Source organism: Nanorana parkeri, unplaced genomic scaffold (assembly GCF_000935625.1).
Source record: "Nanorana parkeri isolate BGI_ZX_2015 unplaced genomic scaffold, ASM93562v1 scaffold2072, whole genome shotgun sequence".
In the NCBI taxonomy this organism is placed as follows: Eukaryota; Metazoa; Chordata; class Amphibia; order Anura; family Dicroglossidae; genus Nanorana; species Nanorana parkeri.
The window spans coordinates 5,551-16,092 of NW_017308340.1; the positions used below are offsets into that span (position 1 = coordinate 5,551).

At 45.8% G+C, this 10,542-nt stretch overlaps 1 protein-coding gene across 1 annotated transcript in view; it reads left to right on the forward strand.

Moving 5' to 3' along the window:
• Positions 1-9,872, forward strand: part of LOC108800582 (cysteine-rich venom protein LEI1-like) — a 14,042-nt gene extending 4,170 nt beyond the window's left edge. The window contains exons 4-7 of the mRNA XM_018572563.1: positions 5,200-5,290; positions 6,558-6,703; positions 9,445-9,539; positions 9,602-9,872. Coding sequence (XP_018428065.1) covers positions 5,200-5,290; positions 6,558-6,703; positions 9,445-9,539; positions 9,602-9,872 — 603 coding nt within the window. The remainder of the gene's footprint in view (positions 1-5,199; positions 5,291-6,557; positions 6,704-9,444; positions 9,540-9,601) is intronic.
• The last annotated feature ends 670 nt before the right edge of the window (positions 9,873-10,542 follow it).

Consider the following 10,542-nt stretch of genomic DNA (forward strand, 5'->3'; position numbering starts at 1 on the left):
TGGAAAATATTTTTTTTTTTTAATTTTTTCATTTAAAAAAATAAAAATACATTTTTATGTATTTTTTATAAACTTTTTAATTTTTTAATTTGTATTTATTTATTTTTATTAAATATTTTTTACTTTACTTTAAGGGGCTTCGGAGACATATTGGGGGTCTAAACAGACCTCTGATATTTCCCTTTTAACATAGAAAAAGAGATTGAGAACACAAAGTCCACAATCTCTTTTTCTGTATCCCCTGTTATCAATGAACAGGAATCCTCTATACTGAGTGTTCCTGTTCATTCATAACATGAGGACAGAGTATGCTTACCATATCCACAGTCATGAATGAACAGGAGGTGATGTAGATCACTTCCTATTCATTCATAGTTGAGGATATAGTAACCATACTCTACCCTCAATTATGTGCAAACACTCAGCGATCACTGATCACTGACTGCTTGTACCTCGTTCTCCTTCCTGTAAGCGAGCAGAGCTCAGCCTCCTGTGACAGCGCGGCCTGTTTCAGTCCACACGCCGGTATGCTGATCTGTGACAGGAGGCTGAGTGGTGTGGGAGGAGAGACGCCCGGCCGCTCACAGCGCTCTCCTCCCCCAGCACTTGACCACCTGTGACAGTTTCTCTCCTCCACGCTGGGACACAAAGCAGCACCAAGCGGGGAGGAGAGAATAGGATGTACCGCTGTAGCGGCAAGAAAATGGCACTTTCGGCATTTTGCCAAAAGTGCCGTTTTCGGCCAACATGTTTCGGCGGCCGATATATTGCTGCATCTCTAATATATGTCATTAAACTTCAAACTTCATATGACTCGGTGGCGCACATGTCGGCATTGTCAAATTGTGCTATTATTTTGCATAAATGGAAGACTGCCAGTCATGTGACTAAACCCTGGGCAATCTAGATGACATCATCCCTGGCTACTGGATGCATTGTAAATGTTTTGCATCATCTTCGATTTTGGAGGGTCTATCAATGAAACAAAATTTACAAAAAAAATTACTCATTGGAAAATATGATAGTTTTATAAAACTATCAATATCAATTATCAATTACCAATAAACATGAGTTTGGCGTATGCTAAAAATCAAATGTAGGCTGTCACTGCTGCTCTCAATCTAAGAGGGTTATTCACAAAGCTAGCTGAAGGATCAGCCGTAGCTTCGGCTGATCCTTTGGCTAGCTTCGGCCGTCTGAGCCCTTCGGTTCAGTAGAACTGAAGGGCTGCTGTACGGGCTATTCACTATAGCCCATACAGCTCCTGAAGCTTGCTGAGGAGCTTAGTCGAGCCCAAGGGATATGCTTCGGCTTGACTGAGCTGAAGTGAAACCCGAAGCAGGCCGAGCCAATGGCCGGCCGAAAGCCTTGCAACTGACAGCTGGGCGGAGCCAGACGTTATCTCACGGCTGGCTCCGGCCAGTTGTAATGACAGTTCAGCGTCCCCTGGTTACCCGCTAACCAGGGGACGCTGAACTAATGACAGCTCTACCGAGCTCTCATTATATTGACAGCAGGTCCCAGCCAATAGGAAACAGTTGGGCAGAGCTAGCTGTCACTGCTACCACCGCCCAATTGTTTTCTACTCTTTTTTTCTGCTTTTTTCACTGTTTTTCTATTCTGCTCGGTATCACGGAGGTACCGAGCAGAATTGCTGAGCCGAATGCTGCTCAGCGGCATTTGGCTAGTCACTCACTGCCGTTCAACCCCTATGAGTATAGGCCAAATGGCAGCGAGTAGCCTGCCGGAGGTTCGGCTCAGCCCATCCAGATGTTGGATTGTCTGAGTCGAACTCTTTCTTAGACATGTGCGATTAGTTTCGTTCCGAATCGAAATTCGGACGAATTTTCGTAAATTCGGACATTCAGATGTATCCGAATTCCGAATTACAGACATAACGAATGCAAACGAATCCGAATTTCCATTTCCGAAATTTCGGTAGCGTTCGCACGAACGTTCGTTTCGTTTTCTGTTCTTATTCGTTTCTTATTCGTTTCGTTCGTTGGAGCAAAGTGACATTAGAGGAGAAAAATATTTTTTCCCCCTCAAATGTCACTTTTGCTGCAAACGAACGAAACGAATAAGAAACGAATAAGAACAGAAAACGAAACGAACGTTCGTACTAACGCTACCGAATTTCGTCCGAATCCAAATTCCGAATCCGAATTCACTTTCACACCCGAATCCTGAAAAACGAAATAACACAAATCCGAATTTAAAACGAAACGAAACGAATTTTTTGGCAGTGCACATGTCTACTCTTTCTGCACTTTGGGTCGGCCGAACATGCAGAGCATTTTCGGCTGAACCGAAGTCAGCCGAAGCAAGCCGATGTACGGCTGAAATCAGCTGTACAAGCCTGAAGTGAATAGTGGAACAGCGTTCGGCAGCTTTGTGAATAACCCTGTATGAGCTTGTTGTCTGGCTGTCATCACCGACAAGACACAAATATACAGCAAAGGAATACGAAATCCTGAGCTACAAACATTCTTTGGGTAGGTGACTCAGAGCATATAGTAAAGGATTCAATTGACAACCAGGCAACTGACATATTCAGGAGGTAAGCAATGGTACCCTTCATGTAAGAAGACTTATCTCCTCATCTGACAAGGCTGTTACGTTCATGCAGTGACTTGAGGACTTGAGAATCAAGCAAAAGGCTTGGAAAATGCATGCAGATCTGACATCACTCTAACTTTCCTGATCTACCATCTTCTTCTTATTTTATTAGTACTTTTTAAAGGGAAATGCTGATGTATCTTGTTATGGGTGAATATAGACTCAGGTCCATCCAGTTCAACGTGTGTGTGTGTGTGTGTGTGTGTGTGTGTGCGTGTCACTAAGAATTCCCATACCCTGGTATACTGTATCCCCTGAGGAAAACATTGACATTATATGAATGTGTCTATACTCTCTATCTGGTGAAGAGAGTTCAGCATCTTTACTGATCTAACAGTAAGGAATCCCCTACACAGTTTGAGATTAAACCTTTTTTCCTCCAGTGTCAGGTTATGGCCTCTTGTCTTTTATAGGGACCTTAGAGTTAATAGCTTGTTACCAACTGTCTCCATTTATCAGTTTGTACATTGAGACCATATTCACTCTTAACTGACTCTTCTTTATAGGGAATAAGTTCAGTTTTTGTAATCTTTCCCCATAGCGTAGGTCCCCCAGCCCCCTTATTAATTTGGTTGCCCTTTTCTGCCCTCAAAGACAACCATTCTGTGGCTCGGTGCCCCACAACTGGACCTATGTGCAGGAGAGGAGCGAGGAGTATGGACAAGAATAGACCAGCAGGCAGTATATGCTGGAGGGGAAGATAGACCAGTAGGCAGTGTGTGCAGGAGAGGAGTGGGGAGCATATAATAGCAGGCAGTATGTGCAGGAAAGGAGCAGGGAGGATAGACCAGCAGGCAGTATGTGCCAGAGGGGAATGGGGAGGATAGACCAGCAGGCAGTATGTGCAGGAGAAGAGCGGGGAGTATAGACCAGCAGGCAGTATGTGCCGGAAGGGAACGGGGAGGATAGAGTAGCAGGCAGTATGTGCCGGAGGGGAATGGGGAGGATTGACCAGCAGGCAGTATGTGCCGGAAGGGAATGGGGAGGATAGAGCGGCAGGCAGTATGTACAGGAAAGGAGTGGGGAGCACATAACAGCAGGCAGTATGTGCAGAAGAGGATCGGGGAGGATAGACCAGCAGGCAGTGTGTGCAGAAGAGGAGCAGGGAGGATAGACCAGCAGGCAGTATGTGCAGAAGAGGAGCAGGGAGGATAGACCAGCAGGCAGTATGTGCAGGAGAGGAGTGCGGGAATATAATGACAGACAGTATAGGAGGTGCAGGAGGTAGTATGTGCAGGAGAGAAGGTGTGTTACTATCTATCTAAACCCCCCAAAAAATTTGAATCAAGTTCTACTAGGGGGCCCAAATAGAAAGCAGCGGGTACAGCTTTAACACAGCCAAATTGTTGCCTTGAAAACATTCAAAAGTTCAGCACATTTATTAAGCATAACAGTGTGCTTGCAAATGTGCATTTCCAAAAGTCTGAAGCCATTGGTGTGCAAGAAAACTAAATGAGACTTGTAAAGAAGGAGCCAGATGGGAAGCCCAGTCAATGTCACATGACCTGCTCTGCTTCAATCATAGAGTTGTAAATTGCCCCGGTATTGTACAATATAGGTGATAATTGTTGGAAAGCTGCTGAAGTCAAGATGTTGCTAGGCACATGGTTGAGATGCTTTGTTTTTGTTTTCATGGAAAACAACAGGAACGAAGAGGCAGGAAATTCCATCAACTACGTGGTTCCATTAGGAAAGAATATTACATTATTCATGAACGATACCACCTAGTGGCAGAACTACTAATCACAGTACAATGTTTAAGAATTGTGGTTGCACCCAGAGGTTACTCTCCCTGCTGCCCCAAGGCCAGGTTCTGCAATGTGCCCCCCTCCACCCTCACCCATCCCCCATCTCCAGATAGCGGGGGTGACAGGGCTGGTTTGAATATTTCAATGTTTCTTTTTTTAACTTTTTTAGCACTTTTTTTTACTTTTTTACATTTTTATTTACCTTGTCATCTTTTACTTTTTTTATAGTTTTGTATCTTATTAATGTTTTACTTTATTTTTTTAATGTAATTATTATAACTTATTATTTTTTACTTATTTTTTTATTTTTATTTAAGTAATTTTTTGATCTATTTTTTTTCACTTAACTTTATTGCTATCACACAGGAGCTAACAAGCTCCATTTGTGATAGCATTTGAAGGTGACAGGTTCTCTTTATTGACCCTGTCACCTCCAATGCAGGTGTTCCAGCACAGCATTGTGCTGGAACTCCTGTGACAGGCGACAGGTGAGAGGGAAAGACGGTATACATGGAGCGGCAGGGTTACTTTTAACCCTGCCGCTCTGCTCACCGCATGGTGCCCGGAACTCCATGTTCCAGGTGTCGGGTGACTTCAAATCTGTGCCGCCCCTCTGCTCCGTGCCTCCCCGGGGCCAGGCCTCGGTGGCCTTGTCGGGAATCCGGCCCTGTTTGCACCCATGTCTGTTTGAACAGGATGCTAACAATTATGCAACCCTGTCTTGTAAAAAAAAGATGTTACGGGAGCTCAGTGACTGTACATAATTAATGTTTGGGATTGCCCAGCAGGTCTTGAATTAGGTTTTCATGTTTGTCTTTGTTTTTATTTTAAGAAATGGCATGAGGAAGCAGCAGCAAATGCAATTAAATGGGCTAAAACATGTCCTACGGGCCATAGCAAGCAAGATCTTCGAAGAACCGATGGTAAGTAACAATAGCCTTTGTGCCATACCTCAGTAGCCTTTTTTGTTTCATTTGTGACTTATTGTGGTCTTTTGTTTAATATTTCCACTATTTTATTTTCTCCTAGGGCTTTTGTTTTGCAGGGTCAGCCTTTTCGAGTTTATATTTATTTTTTGAGGGGGGTTTTCATTTGTTTTTGTCTTGCTAGGGCCTTTATTAAAGTGACGCTAAACTCTTAAATCTTAAAAATACATTCAAGTCCCTTAACTATTAACAACAATGTATCTTATTTGTGCATCACTCGGCTGTAGATCCTCCAATCATCTCTGAATTGGTGCTGACACTGTCCTTCCTTCTGGAGGGGGGCTACTTTTGTTCCCCATGGTCCCTGTGTGTGTGCTGTAAAGTAGTCACCACTGCAAGCTCACTCCTGCGATGGACTACAATTCCGATACAAATTTGTAAACTAAACATGAGATTGTAGTCCATCCCGGGAGTGAGCTTGGAGCGGTGACTACTTTACAACACACACAGGGACCATGGGGAACAAAAGTAGCCCCCCTCCAGAAGGAAGGACAGTGTCAGCACCAATTCAGAGATGATTGGAGGATCTACAGCCGAGTGATACACAAATAGGATACATTGTTAGTAGTTAAGGGACTTGGATGTATTTTTAGGATATAACTCCTGAGTTTAGTGTTGCTATAAGTTTGGGGTGAGCATCATGCACTTGTTGCTGAACAGTCACTGGAGATGCCCTTTGAAGGCAGCAGGTGGGTACACTATAAAAACCTTTGATGCTGTGGGGCCACACCGTATCATTGGTTTTTAAGACGCTGGTGGCCCCACACCAATATTCGTTGTTAAAGTACTCCTGCTTGTGTCCTAGCAACCAATGACACTGTGTGGCCCAGCCACCAGCGTCCTAGCAACCAATAAAGCTGGATCCTGCCTAGTCTGCTCATCACTGATTTTCAGCTGCGTGCATCTGACCATTGGTTTTATCATATGCAGTTATAAGCATAGTGTCATTGGTTGATATGGAACCAATGAGTTTTGGTGGCCAAATCGTTCACCAAACTGCGAACAGCTTGGGTTTTGGGTCAAACTCGTTGTTGACCTGAACTTGAAGCTCATACCTACTGAATGCCTGCTAAGAAGAGGATGCTGGGGACCAAGTAAAAAGCAACTAAGAAGCATGAGGCTACAGGTGCCTGGGGAGAGGGGGTTACTAGTGAAATAAACAAAGATGCATGGCTGACTTTAGATTTTATACTTTTTATTTCAGCTTGGGGATGTGGAGAGAACCTGTTCCTATCTAGCAGGCTGATCAGCTGGTCTAAAGTTTTGCAAGGCTGGTGGGATGAAAATAAAGACTTTCAATATGGAAAAGGAGCAACAGAAGAAGGCAAAGTTATTGGCCATTACACCCAGGTATAAATAGCACCTTGCACAACATTTTTACTTCTGAATATCTTCGATGGCATTAGCTCCATCCAAACGGCTTTCTATGATTGCTGTGCTGCTTCAGACAATCCTTGAGCCATTAATAACTTGCATATGACCCGCATATAACTTGGATTCAGGTGTTCTAATCACCTCCATGGCCACAGGTGCATACAATCACGCACCTCGGCATGCAGACGCTTCTACAAACATTTGTGATAGAATGGGTCGCTCTCAGGAGCTCAGTGACTACAAGCATGGTACTGTGATAGGCAGTTGCCAGGAGAACGGTACTTGCCTGACTGCATTGTCCCAAGTGTAAAGTTTGGTGGAGGGGGGGTTATGGTGTGGGGTTGTTTTTCAGGGGTTTGGCTTGGCCCCTTAGTTCCATTGAAGGGAACTCTTAAGCCATCAGCACACCAAGACTTTTTGGACAATTTCATGCTCCCAACTTTGTGGGAACAGTTTGGGGATGGCCCATTCCGGTTCCAACATGACTGCGCACCAGTGCACAAAGCAATATCCATAAAGACATGGATGGGGGAGTTTGGGGTTGAGGAATGTGACTGGCCTGCACAGAGTCCTGACCTCAACCCCATAGAACACCTTTGGGATGTATAAAATAAAAAAGGTTGGAAAAAAAAAAAGAACACCTTTGGAATTAATTTGAGCGGAGACTGCAAGCCCGGCCTTCTCCTCCAACATCAGTACCTGACCTCACAAATGGTCAAACATTCCCATAGACACACTCCTAAACCTCGTGGATGACTTCCCAGAAGAGTTGAAGCTGTTATAGCTGCAAAGGGCGGAGCCAACCCAATACTGAACCCTACAGACTAAGACTGGGAAGTTGATGCACGTGTAAAGGCCGGCATCCCAATACTTTTGGCAATATAATGTATATGTGTTGGGGTTAAATATGCACATCAAACATATGTGGACATCAATGAGGATTTGTACATGCATGTCACTGTAAATTAAATAACAAGGGAATGTGCATGTCACGTACCTTAAATGGAGCCTGAGATGACGAGGGCGGCCTCTCTTGCTGCTCCAGTCTAAACACCTCTGGATAGTAGACACAGGTGCGTGAGGAGCAGGAGGGGCACAAGTGCCGGTAGGTTGCGACTCCTGTCGAAGCTGCGTACAGGTAGCTGAGGTTTCTGAGCAGGGTGCAGGTTGGTAAGAAGATCCTAGAAGCAGGGTAACACAAGTCGGGTCATCAACAATCTGGTAGCGGAGTACAAAATCAGAAGGCAGGACTTAATCAGGGACAGGCCGGGTCGGTAACTAGCAGGCAGCGTGGTATCCAAGGAGCAGGCAGAAGAGAGGTCAAAGACGAGCCGAGGTCAGGAACATAGAGCAGAAGCAAGGTCAAGCAGGCCGGGTTTGGTAACAGGAATTTCAACTAGTAAACAGGATCCAGGAACACGGTAGTAGCTGAAGATCAGTCAGCAGGGAGATCTGAGTGTCTCAGCCTTAAATAGCCCTTTTGGCGCCAACATTAGACGCCAACATTAGAAACGGGCGTGTGCAGCGTGGCGCGCGGGCGTGTGCACGTTCGCGCAGAGGCACGCAGCCGTGGACCGTCCCCTGCGTGTAGGACAATGCGCATGCGCAGGTGCCCATCCCGCATTCCGGCCCCGTTGGCCAGCCCTGGCTTCATGACAGTGCATATATTTTCAACCCCTTCCAGTTCCTCCATCTCTTTGTTTAAACCCTAGAGATGGGCTTAATTCATCAGAGTGGGATGATCCAGGTTGGGCTTTGTTGGCCTGTTTGTTCTGGATTAATAAAGATTATTCAGGTGGTGGATTATACTGCATCAGGACATGCTTTCCCCTAAACTAGAAGGACCTGACAGAGTTCCTAACTGTGTCACACTGTAAAATATAAATGAAAACTGTGAACTAGTTTTTTTTTTACTGTGAACTTTCTGGCCTAGATGCAAAGACGTTTTTGGCTTTCTGGAGTAGAAGACCTTTACTTGGGGCTAGCTTGGGAACTCCAGTAAGATTATTCTTCCATAGGTCCCATGGCTAAGTAGTTCCAACTTTGACTGACTTTCATGATCTGCATGCCGCTTCCAGGTTCCAGGCTCAGTAAACATTGAATCCAGTGGGTCAGCATAATAGCCAGGCAATTAGGATTTTTATTAGGAGTTTATCAAGGAGGGAAAATGTGACCACCACAGAATGGAGAGCTTCTTGGAAATGTGGGCATAGACACAGGGCCGGATTTCCCACAAGGCCAACCAAGGCCCAGCCTCGGGGCAGCAGGGAGTAGAGGGGCAGCAGGCGTGTGGAATTCCAATCTCCCTACGCCCATGACATGCAGTTCCGGGCACCGGGCAGGTCGTTGTTTACATTTAGCCCTGCTTTGGGCAAGCAGGAAGCAGCGGGGAAGCCTCCGCTTGTTTTATTCAAGTGATCTCTGCGATGTCGCCAAGATCACTTTTATGCAGCCTGCAGGTCTGCCATTTTTTAATGGGGGTGGGGGGGTTGGCAGGAAGGGGGGCGCATTGAGGAATCTGGCCTTGGGGCAGCAGAGAGAGTAAATCTGGCCCTGCATAGACATCTTGCCACCATGGGTCCCTGACACGTATCAGAAACAACTTACATTGATTGACAAGGATCACATGACTTTATTAGGTGAGAGTGTCAGGAACCTATGTGCTATAATAAAAATAATATTTGTATGCTTTGTTTTGTTTTTTTCCCCCTATACAGTTTGTCTGGCACAAATCTTGGCAATTAGGCTGCGCTATACATTTTTGCCCCCAGAGTCCTTTATGCTATATCTATGTGTGCCATTACTGCCCTGCGTAAGTACATCTAATTTTGTTTCTTACCAGTATGCCTTAAAGATAATGTTTTATATCAACAGGTTTAGGTTTTCTGTCCACAATGTGTCACCACACATTCAAAGGGAGAAGCAGGTTTGCTACTATGGGAAAATAGAGTGCCCCCTGACCAGTGCTGTCGCTGAGCAGATGTGCTGTTGTTTGGGAGGGGGTTGCTGGCAAGGAATGGTCACTGGGGGGAAGGCGATCAGCAGCTCTGTCTGGTACCCTTCCCAGATCACTGACATCACTGGTTGCCAGGACCTAAGAGAGGCGCAAGCCAGAGTGTCCTGCTCAGCTCTTGCCAACCGGTGATGTCTGTGAGCTGGGCAGGAAGCCGCACAAAGCATCACAGGTTGCTGAGAGCTCTTAACAACCTGGGGTGCTGCCCCCTGCTGCCCCCGACCACCCGGGCAACCCCTCCAATGAGGTGTCACCTGAGGCAGCTGACACTGTCCTTCCTTCTGGAGGGGGGCTTCTTTTGTTCCCCATGGTCCCTGTGTGTGTTGTAAAGTAGTCAGAGCTCTAAGCTCGCTCCGTGATGAACTACAATCCCAATACAAATTAGTAAACTAAACATGAGTGCCCCTTTCCTGCCCTGCCAAGCCAGTTCTTGCGTTAATATTCTGGTTGTTAATTTTAGAGGGGCCCCCACTTTTTTTTGGGGGTGGTGGGGTTCCCCCTTAAAATTCCTACCAGGCCTAGAGGGTAGGGCCTAGACCTAAATGGCTTTTAGGGGGAACCATGTATGTAGGGTCCCTCCTACATTCCTACTTCCTAAAAAGTCTGGTATGAACGGGGAGGGGGACCCCAAATCGTTTATTTTTTTTTACTATTTGTTTACATTTGGGGGGAGAGCAGACTGCTTCGGCAGACCGTCCTCCCCGCTTCGGCTGTGTCTCCGGCTCAGCCAAGTTGAACGCATACGCTTCGGCTGAGGGCTTCAGCTGACTTTGGCTGGTGTACAAGTACTTTCCCTCAGGTA